The sequence below is a fragment of the Chelonoidis abingdonii genome, chromosome 22 (assembly GCF_003597395.2).
Source record: "Chelonoidis abingdonii isolate Lonesome George chromosome 22, CheloAbing_2.0, whole genome shotgun sequence".
In the NCBI taxonomy this organism is placed as follows: Eukaryota; Metazoa; Chordata; order Testudines; family Testudinidae; genus Chelonoidis; species Chelonoidis abingdonii.
The window spans coordinates 32,971,753-32,997,476 of record NC_133790.1 but is presented as its reverse complement, the minus strand read 5'-3'; the positions used below and the strand labels follow the sequence as shown (position 1 = coordinate 32,997,476).

Here is a 25,724-nt window from a genome sequence, read left to right as displayed (position 1 = left end):
GTTTATGTCTCAGGCCAGCCCTGGGGGCAAGGAGGGGAGCATGAACGGTGATATTGCCATCTCTGGGATTTGCTCTGTATTATTGATTTTGATGTTACAGTGGAAGATGCCCCACACAAGCCCTTACATCCCACTTCCCCGCCCACTATGTCTGTGCTTCCCACTCCCCAGGCCCAGGCCCTGCCCCTCCTCCCCACTGTGATTTGCTTTCTCAAGTTGCTCCACTCGCAGATCCCTGCCCCTCTAGGGCATACTGGGGGGCCATGGGAGCCCAGTGCAAGCCTCACTATGGTGCTATGGATATCGATGCCCCCTGGGACTGTGGAGCCTGGATCCACTGGGCCCAGGGAAACTCCAGCCCTTTGTTAGGTGTGAATGTTAATGAGCAAGGCACTGAATTATACAGACAAGTGCTGGGGAGGTTTTTGGAAGGGTGGGGAAGAAGGGGCACTCTGCCCGCCTGGATGGCCAGGGCCTTGCCACCAACACCAGCTGCTACCACCCTAAGACTTGGGCTCTCAGCTGTTGCACCTCATTGTGCTATAGAAGTGCCAAGAAGGGCCCCTTTCCCCCCATGTTTTCAGCTCAGCCCATGTCGAGGACAAACCTACTGATAATAGAAGGAGTTTCCCTCCTGAACACCCCATGACCCTCCCCTAACCCCAGGTGCTTAAAGCCCAGAGTTCAGATCAGGGACAGATTAACCTGGCAGATGCTGGCTAGATTGGCAACCTGAACTGGTGCATGTCTGGGCACAGATTGCTAGATCCCAGACGCTGACTTCCCAGCTCAGCTATGTTCATTCTAGGTAGCTGCAAGGAAGAGATGGAAACCTTCCACTCTGCAGCATCCCTGCCCCTGCCTACAAACACCCCCTCTGCAGGCAGTCCAGGATGAGGGAATGCCCAAAAGATCACTCCAGAGAAGGTGCCTGAATGTTCTAATGGCAACTAGCAGAGGTTCTCTAGAGAATGGTTCCTCTTTCACTTCCCCATGGCTGGGTGGGTCTGGGGGAAGCCCTGGGTTTGCTTGTGCAGAGAGAGATGGGAGTGGGGCTGGCGGTGGGGGTCAGACGATGAGGGAGCTCTAAGAGCCATCACTGGTGGGCATTGTTGAGGTCCAACTCATTCATGGTCTCTTCCAGTTGCTGGATCTGCTCCTCTGACTTCTTGTCTGGCAGCAGAACCTCCACTGTGTAGCTGACCTTCTTGGCATGGAGGTAGCTGTAAGTGTTGTCAAACCGCAGAACATCTGCAGGAGGAAGGGAGAGAGGTTACTCCACACTCAATGCAAAGAAGAGATCCATGGGCACTGCCCCTAGCTGGACAGAACCAGACCTGTGAATGGGGGTAGTTATTTTGACTGTTAGTGGCTGGAGGATACAGATCTGGGAGATATCAGCTCCCCAGAGGGAGGTTGCATTAACACTCTGTTCATAGAGCAGTTTTTAAACTAAGGGCTGTGGGAAAGCTGACAGGCACAGAGGAGCACATGGTTTGGCTGGAGGCAGCCCTTAGCGGGAGGATCTATTAATGGAGATGCTCTATGTCCTAGTAAGGAGAAGAGGATGGAAGATGATAAAATATGGGTAGGATCTGATGAGAAAGTCAAATTAAAAAAGATTCCCATTCAAGTACATCATGTAATGGCAGAGAGCTAAAAAGTGACACTTTTTACAGGACTTATATACAAATACTAGAAGTCTAAATAATAATATGGCTGAACTAGAGTGCCTCATATTAAACGAGGATATTGATAAAATAGGCATCACAGAAACTTGGTGGAATGAGGATAATCAATGGGACACAGGATACAAAATATACCGGAAGGACAGAACAGGTCGTACTGGTGGGGGAGTGGCACTACATGTGAAAGAAAGCGTAGAATCAAATGAAGTAAATATCTTAAATGAGCCAAACTGTACCACAGAATCTCCATGGATAGTAATTCCATACTCTAAGAATAAGAATATAGCAGTAGGGATATATTACCGACCACCTGACCAGGAAGGTGATAGTGACTGTGAAATGCTCAGGGAGATTAGAGAGGCTATTAAAATAAAAAACTCAATAATAATGGGGGATTTCAACTAACCACATATTGACTGGGTACATGTCACCTCAGGACAGGATGCAGAGATAAAGTTTCTTGACACCTTAAATGACTGCTTCTTGGAGCAGCCAGTCCTGGAATCCACAAGAGGACAGACAATTATTGATTTAGTCCTAAGTGGAGTGCAGGATCGGGTCCGAGAGATGAATATAGCTGGACCGCCTGATAATAGTGACCATAATATAATTAAATTTAACATCCCTGTGGCAGGGAAAACACCACAGCAGCCTAACACTGTAGCATTTAATTTCAGAACAAGGAACTACACAAAAATGAAGAAGTTGGTTAAACAGAAATTAAATGGTACAGCACCAAAAGTAAAATCCCTGCAAGCTGCATGGAAATTTTTTAAAGACATCATAACAGAGGCTCAACTTAAATGTATACCCCAAATTAAAAAACATAGTAAGAGAATCAAAAAGTGCCACGGGTGGCTAAATAAAAAAGTAAAAGAAGCGCAAAAAGGCATCCTTTAAAAGTGGAAGTTAAATCCTAGTGAGGAAAATAGAAGGAGCATAAACTCTGCAAATGAAGTGTAAAAATATAATTAGGAAAGGCCAAAAAGAATTTGAAGAACAGCTAGCCAAAGACTCAAAAAAGTAATAGCAAATTTTTTTAAAGTACATCAGAAGCAGGAAGCCTGCTAAAACAACCAGTGGGGCCACTGGACAATCGAAGATGCTAAAGGAGCACTCAAGATGATAATAGGCCATTGTGGAAGAAACTAAATGAATTCTTTGCATTGGTCTTCATGGCTGAGGATGTGAGGAAGAATTCCCAAACCTGAGCCATTCTTTTTAGGTGACAAATCTGAGGAACTGTCCCAGATTGAGGTGTCATTAGAGGAGGTTTTGGAAACAAAATTGATAAACTAAACAGTAATAAGTCACCAGGACCAGATGGTATTCACCAAGAGTTCTGAAGGAACTCAAATGTGAAAATTGCAGAACTACTAACTGTAGTCTGTAACCTATCATTTAAATCAGCTTCTGTACAAATGACTGGAGGATAGCTAATGTGATGCCATTTTTTAAAAAGGGCTCCAGAGGTGATCCTGGCAATTACAGGCGGTAAGCCTGACTTCAGTACCAGGGCAAAACTGGTTGAAACTATAGTAAAGAACAAAATTGTCAGACACATAGATGAACATAATTTGTTGGGGAAGATCAACATGGTTTTTTGTAAAAGGGAAATCATGCCTCACCAATCTACTAGAATTCATTTGAGGGGGTCAACAAGCATGTGGACAAGGGGATCCAGTGGATATAGTGTACTTAGATTTTCAGAAAGCCTTTGACAAGGTCCTCACCAAAGGCTCTTAAGCAAAGTAAGCTGTCATGGATAAGAGGGAAGGTCCTCTCATGGGATTGTAAACTGGTTAAAAGATAGGAAACAAAGGGTAGGAAATAAATGGTCAGTTTTCAGAATGGAGAGAGGTAAATAGTGGTGTCCTCCCAGGGTCTGTACTGGGCCAGTCCTATTCAACATATTCATAATGTTCTGGAGAAAGGGGTAAACAGTGAAGTGGCAAAATTTGCAGATGATACAAAACTACTCAAGATAGTTAAATCCCAGGCAGACTACAAAGAGCTACAAAAGGATCTCTCAAAACTGGGTGACTGGGCAACAACATGGCAGATGAAATTCAATGTTGATAAATGCAAAGTAATGCACATTGGAAAACATAATCCCAGCTATACATATAAAATGACAAGATCTAAAGTAGCTGTTATCACTCAAGAAAGATCTTGGAGTCATTGTGGATAGTTCGCTGAAAACATCCATTCAATCTGTCCTGAGTCAAAAAAGCTAACAAAATGTTGGGAATAATTAGGAAAGGGATAGATAATAAGACAGAATATATCAGATTGGCTCTATATAAATCCATGGTACACCCACATCTTGAATACTGCATGCAGATGTAGTTGCCCCATCTCAAAAAGATATATTGGAATGGGAAAAGGTTCAGAAAAGGACAACAAAAATTATTAGGAGTATGGAAAGTTTTCCATATGAGGAGCGATTAACCGGACTCAGACTTTTCAGCTCGGAAAAGAGACAACATGGGGGGCGGGAAATAAAATCATGACTGGTGTGGAGAAAGTAAATAAGGAAGTGTTACTTATTCCTTCTCATAACACATGAACTAGTGGTCACCAAATGAAATTAATGGGCAGCAGGTTTAAAACAAATAAAAGGAAGTATTTATTCATACAATGCACAGTCAACCTGAGGATGCTGTGAAGGCCAAGACCATAAGAGAGGTCAAAAAAGAACTAGATAAATTCATGGAGGATGGGTCCCTGAATGGCTATTAGCCAGGATAGGCAGGGATGGTGTCCCAAGCCTCTGTTTGCCAGAAGCTGGGAATGGACAACAAGATGGATCACTTGATGATTACCTGTTCTGTTCATTCCCTCTGGGGCACCTGGCATTGGCCAGTGTCAGAAGACAGGATACCTGGCTAGATGGACCTTTGGTCTGACCCAGTGTGGCCATTCTTATGTTCTTATTTAAATGGCCATGTATGAAATAGTTCTATATAAAGAGCTTAGATACAACTTTGAAGGAGTCTGATGGCTCCTTCTTTGCATTTTAATTCAGCAGAATGGGTTCCCAGGGAAAGCCCAGAAAACTCCTCCTGGAAATCCTGCTGAGGTGCTAGTTTACGGAGTAATCCCAGCAAAGGCTACTTATCACCTGAATGGGTTTCTGGTTGAACTGGCTGATTCTGTTACATGGGTAAGATCAGGCAGACTAATGAGCGAAGCGTTCTGTATCTGTGATGCAAGCTGATGTGGCCTTTAGAATTATTCAGGCTTAAATAGCCAGCTTCATTTTTCCCACATCATCCAGCCATTTCCCAGCCCACATGAAGTAGTGTCAGTGACGCCTTGGGCCAGAACAGGCCCTGGGTATTGACAGGGCAGAAACTTGTGCTTAGGGCAGCATTTCCAGTTGGCAGATTAACTTGCAGCTGGAGGGAAGCTCCAAGACTGGCCAGAAATTAGCATTTCAGTTACCTGGGGAATTCTCCGTATTTTCTTTCCATAAATGCTGGGAGAGATGGTGCCTTCTAAGTCCCAACTCCTCCCCCCAGCAGATTCAGCATGGTTTCTGCAGCCAACAGATGGGGAAGCTCCCAGCGGCAAGGGAGAGGGAGTCACTTACAGATGCCGGCCACAGAACAGGTGAGGGAACCGTCCTCAGGCACCAGGTGGGCATTGTAGCGTTGGTTTGGAAGCACCTCCATCATCTCACCAGCTCGCTGCCGCTCCCCAATTCTAGTCTTCAGATAGACCCCAAAGCCCACGTCAGCCCCTTCGGACATGAACTGCCACCTGGTGGGACACAGGCGGCTCCCATGACTCCTTCCCCTCATAACCACTCCACCCCAGTACAATGAGGCTGGCCTAGATCTTGGTACCACCCCGCAGCCTGTGGTGCTGACCCAGACCTTGCCATCCATCTTCCCCTAATACAGTGGGGCTAACCCATGCCTCAGGAACCACCCCCACACATACTCAGTGGCCTTACCTTGACTTCAGGGTCATGCCCGGGTAGTTGGTGTGACCCAGAACTCATTAACCTTAGGTAGCTTGTCTGACCCAAGCCTTGGTACCTTCCTACCCCTCCTCTGTCTGGGTAGGTGGGCTGGCCCAGGTGGCCTCAGTAACTCCCTGCCCCCAGATGGCTGAGGTGACCCATGTCTTGGCACTGCCCCCCCCCACTCACCCTCCCGCAGCCCCTGTTATGTGCTCACCCCAAGTGGGGCCCATGTGTTGCTGGTAGCCCCGGGGACAGCTCTGCACCAGCTCTCCCTACCTGAGGACGCAGCCTGGGAAGAGGATCTCATACTCCACCTGGTGGGAGGAGCCCCGGTTCACTACCACTAAGTGCTCATACTGCTGTTTCAGCTGGTCCCGCACATAGTACTTCTTGGGGATGTCACCGCCGTAGTTAATCTGGAACGAGAGAGAACCAGGCACTGAGCCACGAGGGCATCACACACACACCCACACACACACCCACCCACCCAACCCCTGGGATCACAGACACACGATGACTGAGAGGACTCCTGTGTTGGAGTCCAGAGACCTCTTCCCTGCCATGTCTCCCACTGGGCTTCCCAGCTGGTTGCTGCACTAGCAGAGCTTGGCTGTGACTGGAGGAGCAGTGGCTGACACCCCAGCATGCAAGTGGGGGATGCTGGTGTTCAGGATGGGGTCACTGTACCTTGGTCACACACTTGGGGTTCCCATCTGGGTCCCGGAGGGTTCCCCCATACACCACAGGGATCTCCTCGGGGGCGATGTACTTCTGCAAGACCTCCTTCCAGTTTGCTGGCAGAAGAGAGAGGAGCAGCGAGGTTACACCTGCAGGAGGTGCCCTCTGGCTAGAGAGCTGTAGTGGGAGGGAGGGGGGCAGTAAGGGTGTGGCACTCAGCCCTGCGGCCAAGGCCAGTGCTTCCATTTAGGTGCCCTAGATGGTCGCCTAGGGCGCCAGGATTTGGGAGGGCGGCATTTTGCCGCCCTCGGTGGCAATTCGGTGGTGGGGGTCCTTCTGCGCTCTGGGTTGTCGTCGGCAATTCTGCGGCAGGTCCTTCACTCGCTCCAGGACCCTCCGCCGAAGTGCCTCGAAGACAGAGAGCGTGGAAGGACCCCCGCCTAGGGCACCGCTCCTAGGAGAGCTGGCTTCAATTCTGGCACCGCTCCTGCCTGCGGCACCTCCTGCTAGTCTGTTCCAGGAATTAGCTCGATTTCCAGCCTGGAGCACCTGATCCACTACCACTTGGCCCCCATGTCCCTCTCTGGACTCCAGTGTCCTGAGAGCTGGGGTGCTGCCCCCTGGCAGTGACCCCTTTCTCGGTCTTAGGGTGTCCCTTCCCCAGGGAACCCCGATGCACTACTCCCATCTCACTTCACTATACGCTACTGTCAGTCATTGTCTAGCCCTCGGGCCCTGGAGCATACTGCAGTATCAGCCTACTCATCACTGGCAAGGTTGGGTTTGGACCTGCTGCCTTGGCCTACCCCTGGGCTGCTCTTTGCAACCCCCAATACCCCTGGGCCTTATGCTAGGCCACAGCCTGGGGCTTCCTAGGCCGGAACTCCCCAACTCCCTTGGCCTTTCCCCAGCCCTGCTCCACTCTAGGCACTTAGTTAAGCTCCCTGCAGCCAGGCCCTTCTCTCTCTGAACGCAGAGAGAGACTGTTTGGGCTCCTGGCTCACAGCCTTTTTATACAGGAGCCAGCTGGGCCTCATGGGTTGTGGCTGAGCTGAGCCTACTCTCCCCCAATTAGCCCAGGCTTTTTGCCCCAGCCCCAGCCCTCTCCTGACTGTTTTAAGCCCCGAAGGGCAGGAGCTACAGGGACCCTCTGCTCTGCTTGGATCACAGGGCAGAAGGGAACACAGGTACGTACAGCATGCTAAGTTCCTTGGGGTGAGGGAACAAAACCAGAGGGGTTGAGGGGTGGAAACGATCTGTTAGCGCTTCCAGTCCCTCCCTAGATCTTTCCACAGCAGCATGCGAGCGCTGGGAGTGGTGATGCCATGGAGCTGGGGTGGTGCAGTTTCTGGTGTGGTGGAGACTGGCTTGGCACATAGCAGACCCACTCGTTAGCCATCCTCCCCCCCCCCCCGCCACCTTAGCCAAGACAAGGAGAGGAGGGGTAGAGACAAGAAATGCGCTCTGCTCCGCAGGGATCCTGCCAAGGAGCTGAGTTAACCAAGGGAAATGGAACCAACGTCAGCCTTGTAGTTTGACCATGTCTGGACAGCTGAGCTAAGAAGTGCAGGGAGCTCAGCACAGAGCACACGGGTTAGGAGCCAAAGGGTGAATCCCTGGCAGCGATCTCCAGTGCCCATGTGCTCCCACAGCTGCTGTCAAGGGGGCATTTCTGTGTCAGTGACACACAGAACACACAGCACTAAAGGCCAGGACAGCGATGGCTGCCAAGCTTGTCCCTGCTCCAGAACAGGCCAGGCCCGAACATTTGGCTCCACTTTCTGCCTCGTGCCATCACGTTACAGCCCAGGTCCAAAGCCAGCCTGGGCTAGCAGGGATTGAACACCATCCCCATGGCCAATGGCTGGAGCGAGCTGGCGGTTGTCAGCCCAGCCCCGTGTGACACAGGTGTGCGTATAGTCTTGTGACAATGGAGAGGGATCAGAGGTGCTGGCCAAGGTGCCTTATTAGCATAGGATGGTGTTATCCTGACAGCACCTGGCTCTGCCCTCTGCCACTGCCTGGACCCCAGCCTAACCCAGCCTGCTGGTTTAGAGAACAGCACCCATCTCCTCACTGGCTCCCTTGGGGGTAGTCTTAGCAAACATGCCAATGACTGAAGGGGCCATGGACAGTGACCAGCTGGCTCCCACTGGAGGGGCTACGCCCTCAGCTCGGAGGAGAGAGACAGTGAGCTCTTAGGGGGAGGCGCTGGAGTGGGACTCAGGAGAGCTGGCTTCAATTCCCAGCTGTTGGGCAAGTCACTGAGTTTCTCTGGCTCTCAGTGCCCGCCCCCATGAAAGGCTGAGAATGCCCCCCCTTGGGCAGTCGTAAGCTCTGGCCGGGACCCTGCTGGTCATCATTAAAAAGAGTGAAGCTCGAGGTGCATTGGCCACAGCTGTGGACTCCACTCCCCATGGCTCTCAAGCCAGTGTCACAACATGAAATGCGCTGAGTTTGGGTTGCCACCTCCTTCCCTCCATTGATGCACATGGGGCTCAACTGACTGATGGCTTTTTGCTTCCATTGCTGCCTGTGCAGGAAATGGCGACACCAATTGTGCGACCTCTGCCAGCCTGGGAACAGGGTTTGTTAGCCCAGTGGCAGCACAGAGCCAGCAGGGGGAGCTCACACTGAGTTTTGTTTCAAGAAGAAAGCCAAGAAGTAAAGAAGGAAATACACAGGTCACAATATTAAGGTGCCCCTGGCTCACCTGCCTGTTTCCCTTTAATGATCTGACATTTCTTCATTCTTTTAACACAAGGGTTCCAAGCAGGGCTGTCAATTACTCACAGTTAACTCACAGGATTAATGCAAAAAAGTGAATGGGGATTAAAAAAGTAATTGTGATTAATTGCAGTTTTAATCGCATTGTTAAATAGAATACCAATTGAAATTTATTAAATATTTTTGGATATTTTTCTACATTTTCAAATATATTGATTTAAATTACAACACAGTATTCAAAGTGTACAGTTCTCACTTTATATTATTTTTTATTACAAATATTTGCACTGTAAAAATGATAAAAGAAATAGTATTCATCTCATACAAGTACTGTAGTGCAATCTCTTTATTGTGAAAGTGCAATTTACAAATGTAGAATTTTTTTGTTACATAACTGCTCTCAAAAAAACCCAATGTAAAACTTTAGAGCCTAGAAGTCCACTCAGTCCTACTTCTTGTTCAGCCAATCACTAAGACAAACAAGTTTGTTTACATTTACAAGAGATAATGCTGCCCGCTTCTTATTTACAATGTCACCTGAAAGTGAGAACAAGCATTCGCATGGCACTTTTGTAGCTGCTCTCCTGCTCTGTGTTTTACCTGCATTCTGCCATATATTTCATGCTATAGCAGTCTCAGATGATGAACCAGCACATGTTGTTCATTTTAAGAACACTTTCACTGCAGATTTGATAAAACGCAAAGAAGGGATGAATGTGAGATTTCTAAAGACAGCTACAGCACTCGATCCAGGGTTTAAGAATCTGAAGTGCCTTCCAAAATCTGAGCAGGACGAAGTGCGGAGCATGCTTTCAGAAGTCTTAAAAGAGCAACACTCTGATGCGGAAAATACAGAACCTGAACTACCAAAAAAGAAAATCAGCCTTCTGCTGGAGGCATCTGATTCAGATGATGAAAAGGAACATGTGTCAGTCTGCACTATTTTGCATCATTATCGAGCAGAACCTGTCATCAGCATGGACACGTGTGGTGGTTGAAGCATGAAGGGAATATGCATCTTTAGTGCATCTGGCATGTAAATATCTTGTGATGCCGGCTACAAAAGTGCCATGTGAATGCCTGTTCTCACTTTCAGGTGACATTGTAAACAAGAAGCAGGCAGCAACATCTCCTGAAAATATAAACAAACTTGTTAGTCTGAGCGATTGGCTGAACAAGAAGTAGCACTGAGTGGACTTGTAGGCTCTAAAGTTTTACACTGTTTTGTTTTTGAATGCAGTTATTTTTTGTACATAATTCTACATTTGTAAGTTCAACATTCACGGTAAAAAGATTGCACTACAGTGCTTATATTAGGTGAATTGAAAACTACCGTTTCTTTTGTTTTTTACAGTGCAAATATTTGTAATAAAAATAAATATCAAGTGAGCACTGTACACTTCGTATTCTGTGTTGTAACTGAAATCAATATATTTGAAAATGTGGAAAACATCCAAAAATATTTAAATAAATGGTATTCTGTTATCACTTAAAAGCACGATTAATCGTGATTAATTGTTTTAATCGCTTGACAGCTCTAGTTCCAAGGGCTTTACAGACTATGTACATCACTGCACCAGCCTTTGGGGAAGACCACAGGTGCCTGCAGGACAGGCAGTGAAAGGGGGGTGGGGGAGATTTAAGGATACAAGGTGTGGCCCTGAAAACTGAAATTTGGCCAGGAGGGTGGATCAATTTACAAAGAAAGCCACAGGCAGTTAAATACCCCAGCTTGGTTTTACATTTCATCTGAAATACGGCACTTCCAGCAGCGCGCTGCCCCCTAGTGCCACACAGGGGCATTGGCAGCAGCACTGCCACCACATCACTCACACCCGCCTGAGTCTTCCTGGGAGGTCTCCCATTCAGCTGCTGATCAGACACAGCCCCGCTGAGCTAGTGAGATGTACGAAGACGCTTAGAATGGATTCATTTATCCTGCCCAGCATCGTGATCATCACGAGACCCTCTGTGCCCAAATGTAACAACTCTCTGTGAATGGTGGGACTGGGGCATCAACTAGGCACAGGAAGCATCAGTCTGGTGATGTCCCTGCACTGAGCAGCAAGGGTTAGACTCAGTCTGGGCAGCACCTTCTCCTTAGAAAATGGGCTCTAGAACTGGTCATTGGGAGCCCATGGGTTAGGCTGGGAGAGGAAGTGCAAGGCAAGGTTAGAGGGCAGGGTCAGACTCACCTCCCAGGACGACAATCTTCTTACGGGTGTCTTCGCTCAGGAAGTGCTTGATGAGGTTGTAGGCCACAGGGAAGAGCTTGGGAGCTGCAAAGATGGTACAGAGAGAACATAGCATCATGGGCAAGAAATCTTTCATACCATCCTCTCACCCTGGCTTTCCACCTCCTGCGCCACCGATGCCAGGGATCTGAAATGCCTTCCTCATGTCTCTCACCGATCCCTGCCATGGAGCGCCAGTACTGGGCCAATGTGATAGAGATGGGAGAACAGCATCCACATGGTCAACAACATGGTGCATCTCCTGGGCTGACTGGGGTATCTCCTACTGGGCCATGGCACAAACAACCATGCTTCCCCAGCTGGATACTAGCTCTGTACCCCAAGTGGCAAAGGTAGAGGGTCTGCCCAGAGCACCCTCCAGACTCGGTGTTCCATGTTTCTGTCCCCGGGGGGCAGAGATGTGCATGCAGCATCTCCTCCAAATGCAAGTCTGCTGTCCCAGCTCACACATGTATATGCATGTGTGTGCATGCGTGTATGTGTGCGTGTGCATGCAACTGCACAGTTGGGCGGGGAGGGGAAGCATACAAGCCTTGTCCTGCATTGCGGTTAAACCCACCTTTAATTACAAACAGGCGCTTCAGGGTCTCGGGATAGTTCTCCTCAAACATGGACAGAAGCTGTGAATCCAAAGGAGCTTGTCAGTCAGGGAGACAGAAACCTGCCCCCAGCCAACCCCAGTACCTCATGTCTGGGACCTTGCCTCAGCCCCTACCAGCCAGCCCTGGGCTGTAGTAGCAAACAGCTGTGTGGGAGGAGACAGAACCAGATTCACATCCCTCCCCAGAGCCAGATCAGACACCTGCACAAAGCTTGCAAAGATTTCAGACAGGAGACAGCCCTTCCCCATCTCTTCCTTCCCCTCCAGGGCTTCTGCACCAAAGGAGAGGTGTTCTGGTTGCTTTAAACCCCAGTGACCCTCTAGTCCTCCAATCTGAATCCCCCCCACTGCCCTGCACACCACAAACAGAGAGGAACAGAAATCAAAGAGCAAAGGCCAGTCATAAATACAAAAAAAGGACTGGCAAGCAATTCAAATCCAAGTTCCTCAGGAAAGAGGGGTCAGTCTAGGACAGGCTGTCAGGGAGCCTCCAAATTAAGATCCACAAAAGGGCATTAAAACATAAACCCACTAGCTCTGCTGTCATGGGGGAACAAGGGGAGAAAAGAGGCCAATGCACCTGTGACTGGCCAGTTGATCTCTCCCTGTCCTCAGCTGGGCTTAAGAGAGGGCACCTGGGCCCTAGAGGGGTGGAGACTGGGAGAATTGGCCAGTTGGTTGGGATGCAGCAGCTAGAGAGAGCTGTGTGGAACTGCACTGCTAGTGAGAACTGACCAATGCTCGGGACCCCTGAGAAGCTGAAGGCTCAGGCAGTGGCTCCTTGGCAAATGGGGAAGATCCAGCTTACAGCAAATGGGGAAGATCCGCCTGGGGAGGCGGGAGGGAATGGGGCAATTTGCCCCAGGCCCCGCAGGGGCCCCCACAAGAGTTTTTCGGGGTCCTTGGAGCAGGGTCCTTCACTCGCTCCGGGGGCCCTGGAAAACTCTCGCGGGGCCCAGGCCCTAGGAGCATCTTCTGCTCTGGGTCTTTGGTGGCAATTCGGTGGCAGGGGGTCCTTCCGCTCCGGGACTCCCCGCTGCTGAAGTGCTCCAAAGACCCACGCCGGGGGGTTCTTCCGCCCCAGGACCCACTACCAAAGTGCCGGGTCTTCGGCAGCAATTCGACCCCAGGCCCCCTGAATCCTCTGGGCAACCCTGCCAGCTTATCTGGGGAAGTCGAGCCTGGGCTCAAGACGGTTGGTGTGGGAGGGTGGATCCTCCTGGCAGGGAGGCCTGGGGAGTGGGACACTGGGGAGCTCTCTTAGGGACACTTGATGGGGGATGTGGAGACTGGCCACTCTCAAATGGATGGCCTGGAGAGCAGGGCCTTGCATCGGGGGGAAGGGAACTGGGAACAATGTGCTGCTATGGAGTGGATGGGTGGAGGTGATTCCCTGGAGTGGGGAATGGAGAATCCATGGTACCTTTATGTTTACTGTGCACACTGGAGAATTGCTTTACAGGAACTACTGCACTGGCATATGCTAGCAGTGTACTCAAAGGTGGGCTTGGTAGCACACACTGAGAGATGTTCCTTTCAGGGCTAGACTAAAAGGGAAACTGAGGCTAGGCATGCCTGTTGTGTCACAGCCTGCCCATGAAAGGTGCCCTAGGTGGGATCACCCGATGACATCTGCAGAAAGGAGGAAATTCACCTCTGTGCAGAGGACTATAGCATCCATAGAGCTGAAGCAAGACTCATGCAGTGCCCAGGCCCTGAGCAATAGCCCTCTGCATGGGGTGGAATTTGACCCCGAAAGAATAACACCATTAAAGCCTTTCCATGCTTATTAGAACCCCACAACCATAGGGGAAGGCATATCTCATGATTTCTACAGCAATCTCATGATTTTTGATGCCCCAACATGATTTTTCAAATGGTTGGGGGTTGGCCGGTATTGAAGGATAAAAGAGAATCATTCCAAACCAGCTACGCTGGAAGACACTGTCAGCATGGCCAACCCCAAATGGTCAACAAGTCATGAGTGAGATCTCCCAAAATCATAAGATTAGCTTGAAATTCATGAGATTTTAAAAAATAACTTGGAATTATTTGTATTTGCTTTCTGGGTTTCTTTGAGCCTTTAGGGTTCACGTTTTTGAGGTTTTTTCCACTACCATAAGGGCCAGAAGCAATTATTTTGATAAATGAGAGCTGAGATTCTCACATATTCCCATGACTCCAGGAGCTGGGGCTTTAAGAAAAAACACCAAAGACTACAAGACACACAATAAAACTCTGAGAGTTGGCAACATTGGAAAACTACCCAAACTCCATGGATTTTGTAGGAACAAGAAAAGCAACCAAAGTCAGCCTTCAGCACCTCAAATCTAGAAGATCAGAGAGCCAAGGTAAGACATCAAACACTCCACTGAACATATCCAGGAAGCCCTTCTAAAATTATCTAGCACAACCTTCCAATCCAGACACTTGTCCAAGATGTAGGTGTGTGCACACTGCAATCAGGAGATGTAATTGCAGCATATATAGTATACCCATGCTAGTTTGCCCAGGTCCCCAGGGTACATACTGGAGCCATTGCCAGCTTCACTGATTGCTACTCAAGCTAAATCAAAGCTACATCTGCACATGCTGCAACTGCACCTCCTGACTGCAGTGTAGCCATATCCTTTGTCAGCTGGGCTAGTTAACCCAATAACCAAAAGCAAGGCCCTCAGCACAAACATCTACTGAGGTATCTGTGATCCTGTCACATCCTCAATAAGAGAACAATACCAATGCCTGTGTAATCCATAAAAGTCCAGTTGGATTCCTTCCCAGGAAAGGAACCACCAACCACATCTTTTAGCCTGTAGACACTCGTTAACAAACAGAGGAAGATCTATTTGCCTTCTTCATAGACCTGAGGACTAATCCTTAAATCACCATGAAGTGGATTTGTGGGGAAAGCATGCGATTTGAGGAAACCCATGCACCAGACCATTCTGCAGGATGGAGAATAAGCAAGATGTAACCAGAGACCCCCTCCCCCGACCTCCTCACCTCTCCATACGCCTCCACGGCTGGCTTCGAAAGATGCTTCAGGCCCAGCCCCTCACAGTCATAGATCATCATAACCATCTCAACCCTCTTCCCCAGCTGCAAGAGAACAGAGCAAGAGGATTCAGACAGACACCACTCCAGCCATCTGCAGGGTAGCATCCCAGGGAAACACAGCCATCTTCAATCAAGACTGTTTTACTAAGTAATGGGTTTTCTCCTGTTCGCTTCCTGCTTGGGCCCTGGGGCACGGTGCCTTCCTGCATGACCCCTTGGGCTGTCATCCTGGAAGAGTGGTGTATGTGGCTCAGTAGAGGATGCTCTCCTGTCCCAGCGCGGGTCCCAATGCTCCAGCGTAGTGACGGGACACTGCAGGAGATCCTATCTTTCAGGCAGCCACCTGAAATTCCTAAGCTGTTCCAACAGTGCTGGGCTATTAACACCCAAAGTCCTGAGCATATTCCAACACAGACAGGTAATGTACATTCTGCCTCCCTGAATCCCACCGTTTCAACTGGACACGGTTTTCTTCTTCACTACCTATTCTGAGATATTCTGCAGTGTTGCTGTGTGATGTTAAAGAGCTGCTCTCTTCCATCCTAGAAGTGGCTGCATTTCAGTGGTGGGCAAAGTGGTCTTGGTACAGAGAGCCTGTAATGCATTTCAGTTACTAGGATCCTAGCCAAGTCTGAATGCTGGTTTCTCCTGTGGCCTGCTCCGGCTTAGGACCCTAGACCTCAAGACAGAAAGTCCCCAGCCGCTGCTACAGGCTCCTTCCTTGCCCTGGGCTCCCCAGGCCCAGATGACAATGACTCATGGAGGCAGCGAGGTCTCACCTTCTGGGTCTGCTTGTCACACTCCTGAAGCAGCATTTCACAGTCACGGTACTTGTTTTTGAGCAGATCTTGTTTGGAGGCTGATAAGAGGATGCCTTTGGCGTCAAGGGGCCCAATGATCTCGTACCAGATGGGGCAGCCATCCCAGTCATACCCACACATCCCCCCAGACATGTACTTCTGAATCACCTGCACAGAAGAGACACAGGCCTTAGACTTCCTCCACTAAGCACAGCTGTTCGCAGGCTGCACTCAGAACAGGTGCAGAAATCCAGCCCCGAGGACAGAAGAGAGAGGGCAAATGGGAACTCACCTCCGGGGGGCGCCAGTTGATGATGTTGTCAGCATCCATGTGCTTCCGAACCTCAACATACTGTTAAAACAAACCAGAGGGGAGCTGTTGAGAGTGGAGGGAAACAGGTTGGATAGGGTGACCAGATTCCCGATTTTATAGGGACAGTCCTGATTTTTGGGTCTTTTTCCTATATAGGTTCCTATTACCCCCCATCCCCATCCCAATTTTTAACATTTGCTGTCTGGTCACCCTAAGTCTGGGTCACTTTCAAGCAGGAACAGGGACAGGAAATACAGGAATCTGTGTACTTTTTCCACCCTCCTCCGATGAACACTGACACTGTGGAACAAAACTCAGCAAGGCGGGGAGTGAGGTATGGATTACACGGCTGCAGCATCAGGAAAGATCCTGCATGTAACTGACAGCTTCTAACCAAGAGGGACTCAGGATTGGAATGGGGGTGGGGACATCAGGACTGTGGGGCATCAGGAGAGCTGGGTGTGTGTGGAGAGTACGGCTGGAGCAGCAGGCTGGGTTGAAGTGCACCCTCTGCACTGTGCTGGGGACTCAGGGCTGGAATAGCAGGTGGTCACACTCTGTGAGAACAGGACAAGAAGGGGTGTACTGGGGCGAGGGCAGTAGGAAGTGAGGAAGAGGGGGAAGGAATGTATATCTTGTATAAAATACAAGATAAAAGCAATCAATTAAATAAATACTTCAAAGGCTTCTGGTGTGAGCTGGACTCTGGAACCAGAGGCTGGGAGTGCCTGCCGTGTAGCTAAGGGGGCTGGACAGATTTATGAATGGCTGCACACATGGGATCGTGGGCTTGGATCCTGTTGGAATCAGCAAGGGTGTGCAGAGTGGTGGAGAGTGCAGGGGCATAGGGACTGGGAACTGCTTTTGTTTTCTCCCCCACATCCGCCTTTGGGATGTAGAAACCCCAGGGAGGGGGCTGGGAGGCTCTCTTACCTTGCGGATCATGGCCTCGGATTTCTGCAGGTCGAAACATCGAGCTGCAACAGAACAAGGAGGTTATTCTCGTGGCCAGGCCCATTCTGTTATTACCCATCTGAACAGCTTGCCCAAGGGCGTGTTCCTGCTGGTGAATGATGCCAGCATAGCAGCACTGGGAGCTGGAGCACAGCGCTGGTGAGGTATGGGAGCAGCAGGAAAAATCAGCTCCCGAGTTGTTCCTGTCCCCTCAAACAGAGGGACTGAACTCCTGGGATCAGTCCATGTGATCCATTCAGTCCATGGCTTCTCAACTGAGCTGCTACTATTGGAGTGAATAGCACCAGCTGGAGTGGCAATTTGTTTTATGTGGCTATTTGCCTGCTGCAAATTGGGCTGAGTCCCACCAACTCATTGTGCACAAGCCACCTGCCTGCCATCAGGTGCTGAAGAGTTCCAATCTCCACCACCACTACTTGGGCTGCATCCAAACCAGAGACCTACAAAGAAAACGTTTCTTCCCATTATCATTCTGCAATCAGTGATGCCAGCAACACTGGGGCAGCCTCTGGGCTTCCAGGGAGGTGTGCAGAGGTCACTGACTGCTGGACAGTTCTGCTGATGTTGCACAGGATGGAATAGACTCCAGCTCCCTCTCCCTTAGCTGAGTTAGCTCCACAGGGCTAGCAGGAACCAACAGGTGGCCACACTTTCCTGTCATGGAAGCCAGGAGCTCTGAGTCTGATACATGCAGGAAGCAGCAAAGGGCCTGGAACAGGGTGACATACCCCTTTAAGAGCTAGAGACCTGGGACCAGCCAACCTTAGTTACTATGTAGACACACCTGAGCAGGAACCACGTGATTCCCCTATAAGATACTCCTGGGGGAATTCTGCACCACTGCGCATGCACAGAATTTATGTCCCCCGCAGATTTCTTTGCTTCCCTGCAGAAAAATGACTTTCTGATGGGGAAGCTGTGATGGAGTAGAGAGTATTAACCTGGTAATGTTGCATGGGAGTTTTACTAGTTAACTGTCTTCTGCTAATACAGGGCGTGCCTCCGTTTCCCTGGTACTGCACCAATATTAGATGGTGATGGGAAAAAGGGTGTGACTTCACTGAGGGTTGATACTTGACGGCCAGCACATAAGCGATGGTGGCTACCCTTCGTAACCTGAGCCCATGAAGGGGTTGGGGACAGGTGACGCCTTCTGTCCAGAAAAATGGACAAAGGCTGGAGGGTGGGGGCAGAGGTGTGGCTGAGTGAGGCAGCAGGAAGGGGTTTCAGGTTGGAGATCGCTGGGGGACACGGGGGGAGGCCCAGAACCTGGGTCTGGGCTCCCCACCCCCCAAGAGGGATCTGACTGAGGGGTCCTGTTTTCTGTACCTATAAGCTCTGTTTTAGACTGTGTTCCTGTTGTCTAATAAACCTTCTGTTTTACTGGCTAGCTGAGAGTCACGGTGAATTGCAGGAAGTGTGGGGTGCAGGGCCCTGACTCCCTCACATTCTGTGACAACTGGTGTTAGCGGTGGGATGTACTGCACCCCATGGATGGCGCTTCCTGCAGTAAGTGACTGAGGAGCAGTAAAACGATGGGGGATTAACAAGAACCAGGTGTGCTGAAGGCTCAGAGAGGAGCAGTTTCAGGGGGCAGAGGAGCTGCACTTAACCCTGGGAGTGTGTGACCAGTGAGAAGGACTGTTGCAGTAACAGGTCCCCCGGGGATTGCAGTGAGTGGTTTCAGAGGTGGAGGAGTCTGCAGCTTGACCCTGGGAGTGAGGTGGTGACCTGGAGAAGGGCTGGCACACTAGATGTTCTTTCTGGAAACCAAGGGGAGCTGAGAGCACACAGGCCTGTGAGTCTACAACAACTTGGGAACAGCGGGGAGATATATAACCATCTCCTTAAGAGGGACCTTGTAGAGCTGTGTAAGGAGAGAGGGCTTCGCAGAGGGAAGGCCAACAAGCACAGCCGATTGCCCAGCTGGAGGAGGAGGATCACTGAGGGAAGCAGCCCGGCAGATGCAGCGCTGACACGGTGTCTGTCCTGGCTGGGAGTGGTCTGACTGCTGCCGAGGGCACTCCAAGGCTCCTCCTACTTATGGCTAGGGGAGTGGCTAGAAGCAGTCAGGCGAACACCCTGACCCCCGCAGCCAGCAGGGGATCCTCACGGCCAAGATCCCTGTTGCTGGAGCTGAGGCAGCTGGAATGAGAGAGGTAGATAAAACTGAAAGAGCTGGAGAATCGGGAGAAACAATGGCAGCATGAACTGGAGTTGGCAAAGTTGAGGAGCAGAAAGCCCCCTGCTGCAGTGAGTGAGGGGGGGCCCAGGATTACATGGAACTTTGATAAGTGCATCCGGTCCCAGTTTAAGGAAGGGGAGGACATAGATGAATTCCTGCTGCCCTTTGAGAAGGCCTGTAGGCTGCACAGAGTTAACCCTGCAGACAGGCTCTGGTTCCTCATCTCTTACTGGACCCCAAAGCCACAGGGATGTACAGCCAAATGGAAGGGATGGAGGCAGGGGACTATGAACTGTTCAAAAAGGCCCTGTTATGCAAGTTTGGGATGACTCCCAAGGCATACAGGAAGAAGTTCCGGAGTCAGCGGACACATATCTGGAACTGATCCTCCGAATGGAGGGATATGTTTACAAGTTGGCAGATGGGGCCAAGACAAAGGAGGATGGTTAAACTGGTTGTAGTGGAGCACCTGTATGAATGTTGCCCATCCGACCTGCGGATATGGTTGGTGGATTCGTTTACAGGGTGGGCATGGGGCTGTCGCTGCAGAGCGAGTGCCCTGTTCCCCTGGAGATGGATGGGAGGAAGGTCAGTGGATACTGGGACACAGGCACTGAGGCGACGCTGGCCCAGCCCAAGGTGGTGGCCCCAGATTCAGTGGTGCCCAATACGTACCTGACCCTGAAGGGCTTGAGCGGGACCCCATTCAAGGTGCCCATGGCAAGTGTACATCTCAAATGGGGGGCCAAGGAGGGCCCCAAGGATGTGGGGGTGCACCACCATTTGCCCACTGAGGTGTTGATGGGAGGTGACCTAGAGGATTGGCCAAGCAATCCCCAGAACGCCCTGGTCGTGACCCATAGCCAGAGCCGGTGAGGGGCACAACGCCCTGACATCAGGGAGGGTACCTCACTGGAGGCAAAGGACCCTACCCTAATGGGGAGGGAGTGCCCAGGGACAAGGCTCAGAGGGGCTGCAGCTTCAGACCCAGCCAGCAAGAGGGAACAGGCCCCCATCCCTTCCCCAGCTGCTGAGTTCCAGGCCAAGTTGTAGAAAGATCACTTCTTGCAGAAGCTAAGGGACCTGGCTGGCCACAGACCATGGGGAAAGGCTGCCAGGAGAGGTTCCTGTGGGAGAAGGGATTCCTGTACCAAGAATGGGCTCCCCCAGGGGAAGTGGTGTTGTGTGGGATCCAGAGGCAGCTGGTGGTCCCCCAGAAGTATCACCGCAAGCTACTGTACCTGGCCCATGACATCCCTCTCTCAGGACACCAGGGAACCCGGCGCACTAGGCTGCTACAGAACTTTTACTGGCCTGGAGTCTTTAATACTGTCCAACAGTAGCTTTGAGACCTTTGCCTATCATAGAGGAGGCTTTTCAGAAGGTGGCTGTGGACATAGTAGGGCCTCTCAGCAAGACAATCCGGTCGTGGAAGAAATACATTCTGGTGATGGTAGATTTCACCACCCGTTACCCTGAGGCCTTGTCTTCTATCGAAGCAGACACAGTGACCATTTTCAGCTGAGTGGGGTTCCCTAAGGAAGTCTTGACAGACCAGGGATCCAATTTCATGTCAGCCCTGCTCTGGTGTTTGTGGGAGAAATGTGGGGTTCGGCACATCTGGGCCTCAGCATATCACCCCCAGTCCAATGGGCTGATGGAGAGGTGAATGATGCTGAACCCGTTTATGAACCAGCACCCGCAGGATTGGGATGAGTATTTACCTTCCCTGCTGTTCGTGTACAGTGAAGTGCCCCAGGAGTCTACCGGGTTTTCGCCTTTTGAACTGTTACACGGAAGATAAGGGGACCCCTGGACCTGATGAGAGACAAATGGAAGGGGAAGGCCACTCCCGATGGAGAATCAGTGGTGGAGTATATCTTTACCTTCCAAGAAAGACTTGCTGAGCTCATGGGCTTGGCCAAGGAGAATCTGGCCAGAGCCAAGAGGAAGCAGAAGGTCTGCTATGACCGCACGACATGGGCCCGCACCTACGCCACCGGGGACCAGGTGATGGTTCTTATCCCCGTGAGAAAACACAAACTACAAGACACCTGTGAAGGCCCTTTCAAGGTTGTCAAGCAATTAAATTAGGTAAACTATGTGGTGGAACTGTATAACCGGGCACACCACCACAGGGTATACCACGTTAACATGATGAAGCCATATTATGACAGGAGGAATGTGGTGCTGGCTGTGTGTAGGCATTGGAAGGAACAGGGAGATGACCCTTTAGTAGATCTATTCTCTGAGACAGGAGCTGGCTCCTCCCTGGAAACAATTCCCCTCTCTGATCAGCTAACACTTGCCCAGCAAGCTGAGATTAGAGGGGTGCTGCATTTGTACTGACAGCTGTTTTCCAACCAACCTGGACTCACTAATCTGACTGTCTACCAGGTGGATACAGGATCGCATCCTCCTATAAGATGCTCCCTCTTCTGAAGTATCAGAAGGGTAGCCGTGTTAGTCTGGATCTGTAAAAGCAGCAGAGAATCCTGTGGCACCTTATAGACTAACAGACGTTTTGGAGCGTGAGCTTTCGTGGGTGAATACCCACTTACGTACAGATCGCAGGTAGTCTGACGAAGTGGGTATTCACCATGAAAGCTCACTGCTCCAAAAGGTCTGTTAGTCTATAAGGTGCCACAGGATCTCTGCTGCTTCCCTCTTTCTGGTCACACGTAAACTGCTCAGGACCTGGAAGAGAGAGTCAGTGCATCTTCCAGCCCTTGGGCCTCTCTTGTTGTGCTGGTCTCCAAAAAGATGGGTCAAATCGGTTCTGTGTGGACTGTTGGAAGCTTAAAGCCATCACATGTCTCTACACTTGGAGCCTGGCCTTCCTGAGCCTGCCTGCCCACAACTGGTGTCCTGGCACGGAGGGGCAGGGCCCTGGGGTGTTTCTAGAGCAGGCCCAGTCCTTGCACTGCATTAGGATTGGGTGCAGCCTCACCGCTGAGTCCATGTCCCGGGGGCAAGGTGCAACAGTGAGTCTTCCACCCCGTGCAGCCAAGTGGCCTGTGCTCCACATGCCATGCTGGAGACTCGACATTATTTGACAAATAAAATTTGCAGAATTTTAAAATAGTGTGTGCAGAACTTTAAATTTTTTGGGGCAGAAGTCCTCAGGAGTAAGAGCTGGAAGAAGTAGGGGGACAGACATTTAGTGAGGAAGCTATGGCAGAAATTGCACTAGAGTTGTGGTGAACAGGGCACTCCTGCAGGGGATCGCTGGATCTGGAAAGCAGCACCAGAAGCTAGAGGGCCAGGAGAGCAGAAAAAGACACCAGCCAAGAAGGCCTAGGCACAGGTTAAAAGATAGCTGTAGTGGGGGCAAGAACTTTTGTTGGACTTTGAGATTTACTTTGTTCATACCAGACCCAAGGAGGATGTTTTGGCCACCAGAGAGAGCCTCCAATGGAGCTTATTGATTTATTGGGAAAATGAGGGCACAGTACCTCAGACTCACCCCAGGCGGTGAGGGGACTCTCAGGTGGCTTACCTAATATCACCATAGTTAGGACTGTACCTCGCTATGAGCGATTTGTTGTACTGCAACAGAGGATTTCCTGCCATGGGAGCTCTCTGCATTTTGTCTGGCCAGGTGCTGGAACGTTGCCTTCTGGGCTGGGCTGGTTACAACCCTTCTCTCCAGATCTGAGTGCCTGCAGCTCCCAGATTTAAAGTAATGTGTAAGGGCCAGTTCCCTCTCTGCTATCGCTGCCTCCTGCCTGATCCTGCCCTGGGCTCCTCAGCCTGCTGTGGTGAGATGTATTTACATTCCTGCTCATAGCTCTCACAAAAGCTCTCACTAAAATACTACTGTCATGCCTGAGTTCAGGGAAACACAGCCCAAACCTGGGAGCGACACATCTCCCAGTTTTGGACAATGTCTGTCTTTGATGAAGTGTGTGCACAGCATCCAGCACAATGGAGCCAGACGTGAACAAGGATTCTCTCTGGGTAGGGCTGACTGTGGTTTATATAGACTTGGGAAGGGTTAGTATTATAATCCACAATCATGAGGACGATACACATCATGTGTAACTCATTACAGACTACTCAGCACTAAAGTGATTGAAACTTAATCTGAGAGTGCCCCTTCCTGGTAGGAAAGTATCACTACCCCAGGTCAAGACGGGGAAACAGAGATACAGAGAGGTGAGGTTAGATTGGGTGTCAGTTACAGAGCCAAGGACTAGAACTCAGGAGCATCCTGAACTCCTATAACAGGGGTGACATAAGAACTAGTGGTCTTTTCTTCAGTAGCTCTCAAAGGAGGTCAGTGTCATTATCCCAATTTACAGATGGGAACACATGAGGTGCAGAGATGTTAATGACTTGCCCAAGGTCATGCAGTAGAGACAGGACTAGAACCCACGTCCCTAAGTCCCAGTCTAGTGCACTAAAGAATAAAAGAACGGCTGTACCGGGTCAGACCAAGGTCCATCTAGCCCAGTATCTGTCTATCGACAGTGGCCAATGCCAGGTGCCCCAGAGGGAGTGAACCCTAACAAGGCAATGATCAAGTGATCTCTCTCCTGCCATCCATCTCCACCCTCTGACAAACAGAGGCTAGGGACACCATTCCTTACTCATCCTGGCTAATAGCCATTTATGGACTTAACCACCATGAATTTATCCAGTTCTCTTTTAAACGCTGCTATAATCCAAGCCTTCACAACCTCCTCAGGTAAGGAGTTCCACAAGTTGACTATGCACTGCATGAAGAAGAACTTCCTTTTATTTGTTTTAAACCTGCTGCCTATTAATTTCATTTGGTGACCCCCTACTTCTTGTATTAGGGTACAGTGCCTCTCCTTAACAAGTTCTGGTAAAGAGCTTTGAAGAGGAAGCGGGCTCAGGAGGTGCCAGGGGTTTCCCAGGATTCTCAGCTGAATGGGAAATAAAGGGCAAGTTGTACTGATGTGTAAAATCTCTTTAAAGTACCTTCTTTCCCCCGCCCCCCCAAGCCAGCAGGTTCTGCTGTTTGGAAGGAGGAGTTGGAATGTGACCCCAGGTTCAAGCGAAGGAAACTGGCCTGTGGTACAGGGGTACACAGATCAAAGGCTTTACAACATCCCTCCCCCCTTAATAGCTCCATTTATGATCTCTCTATGAAGAGCTGCTAGGGCTTAAATCCCCTGGGTTCTGTCCCAGAGCAGCTTTATCTCACTTCTGCAGGAGAGAGGGTGAACTGTGAGTTCATTTTATCACAGAAAGCTCTGTCACCTGCCCCTTCTCCAATCGCAGTGCTTATCTGCTTTGTAAAGTCCAACAGGGAGAGCCTTCTTGGTGGCTTATCAAGTGGGAGAATCTGCCCTAAGAAAAAGCACTGCAGCTCTCGCCCAAGCCCTGCAGTGTTTGCTGGGGCAGTGTCCCCAATTGTCAGGACTTTATCCCCGAGCTCACGACATTCGGTGTCTTTTCGGCAAGTCCCACCCTCCAAAGTCAAGTGATTAGGTGAGAATCACACCTAAGTAAGTTTCTGGCCCTTGGATTTGTGGAGAATAGTCTGGCACTCAGACCCCAATATCCCCTAAAGCAGTAGTTCTCTAACTTTTGTACTGGTGACCCCTTTCAAATAGCAAGCGTCTGAGTGCGACCCCACTTATAAATTAAGAATACTTTTTTATTTATTTAACACCATTATAAATGCTGGATGCAAATTGGGGTTTGGGGTGGAGGCTGACAGCTCGCAACCCCCCATGTAATAACCTCACGACCTCCTGAGGGGTCCCAACCCCCAGTTTGAGAACCCCTGCCCTAAAGGCTCTGAAAGCAGATGGCAAACAAAACAAACAGAAAGTTGATTGGATGCAGTGGTGGTGCTGAGGTGGTGTTCCCAGGATACTGGAAAGCCAAAGGGGATGAGGGAATATCTTTTGTTAGACCAACGTCTGTTGGTGGGAGAGAGACACTTTTGAGCTTACACAGAAGAAGAGCTGTGTGGCAGCCTGAAAGCTTGTCCCTCACCAAAAGACGTTGGTCCAGTGAGATATTACCTCAGCCACCTAGTTGCTCAGAAAGCTTATGAAGTCTGGTGATTTTGAAGGCAATTGTGGTTTTTTTAATTTAATATTTATGTTTAACACATGGGATTGGCACCACTGCTGTAGGGTGTGGAACCAGTACTGCAGATTACTCTGCTTTGAAGATACATGTGTTAAGACCCAACTGCATAAGTGGATCCACCCAAAAGGACCATTATGTGAAAGCCGCCGTCCTGGCCAGCACCGGCACTGAAGCAGAGACATCCTGAGCTGCTGCAGCTTGAGTGAAAGCCTCAGCCTCATAGCTGAGGCTATACCAGACTCAGAGCAGCTGCAGATCAGGCAGAGAGGGGGCCCTCACACACACACACCAGCTTGCATCTAAGGTTACTGCCTCATTCATGCACTCTTCTTCCCCCACCCTAGGGCACCAGATGGATTTGAACTCATGATCTCTAGCATAGGAAGCAGGAGCCCTAAGT

At 50.1% G+C, this 25,724-nt stretch overlaps 1 protein-coding gene across 2 annotated transcripts in view; it reads right to left on the bottom strand.

Moving 5' to 3' along the window:
* Positions 1–234: 234 nt before the first annotated feature.
* SEC14L2 (SEC14 like lipid binding 2) overlaps positions 235–25,724 on the bottom strand; it is a 41,579-nt gene continuing 16,089 nt past the window's right edge. For both annotated transcript variants that reach the window (XM_032799984.2, XM_032799985.2), the window contains 10 exons: positions 17,026–17,069; positions 16,072–16,131; positions 15,759–15,947; positions 14,926–15,021; positions 11,881–11,941; positions 11,262–11,345; positions 6,349–6,455; positions 5,938–6,077; positions 5,284–5,453; positions 235–1,251 (listed from right to left, as the gene is read on the bottom strand). In XM_032799984.2, coding sequence (XP_032655875.1) covers positions 1,097–1,251; positions 5,284–5,453; positions 5,938–6,077; positions 6,349–6,455; positions 11,262–11,345; positions 11,881–11,941; positions 14,926–15,021; positions 15,759–15,947; positions 16,072–16,131; positions 17,026–17,069 — 1,106 coding nt within the window. In that variant the 3' untranslated portion in view covers positions 235–1,096. The remainder of the gene's footprint in view (positions 1,252–5,283; positions 5,454–5,937; positions 6,078–6,348; positions 6,456–11,261; positions 11,346–11,880; positions 11,942–14,925; positions 15,022–15,758; positions 15,948–16,071; positions 16,132–17,025; positions 17,070–25,724) is intronic.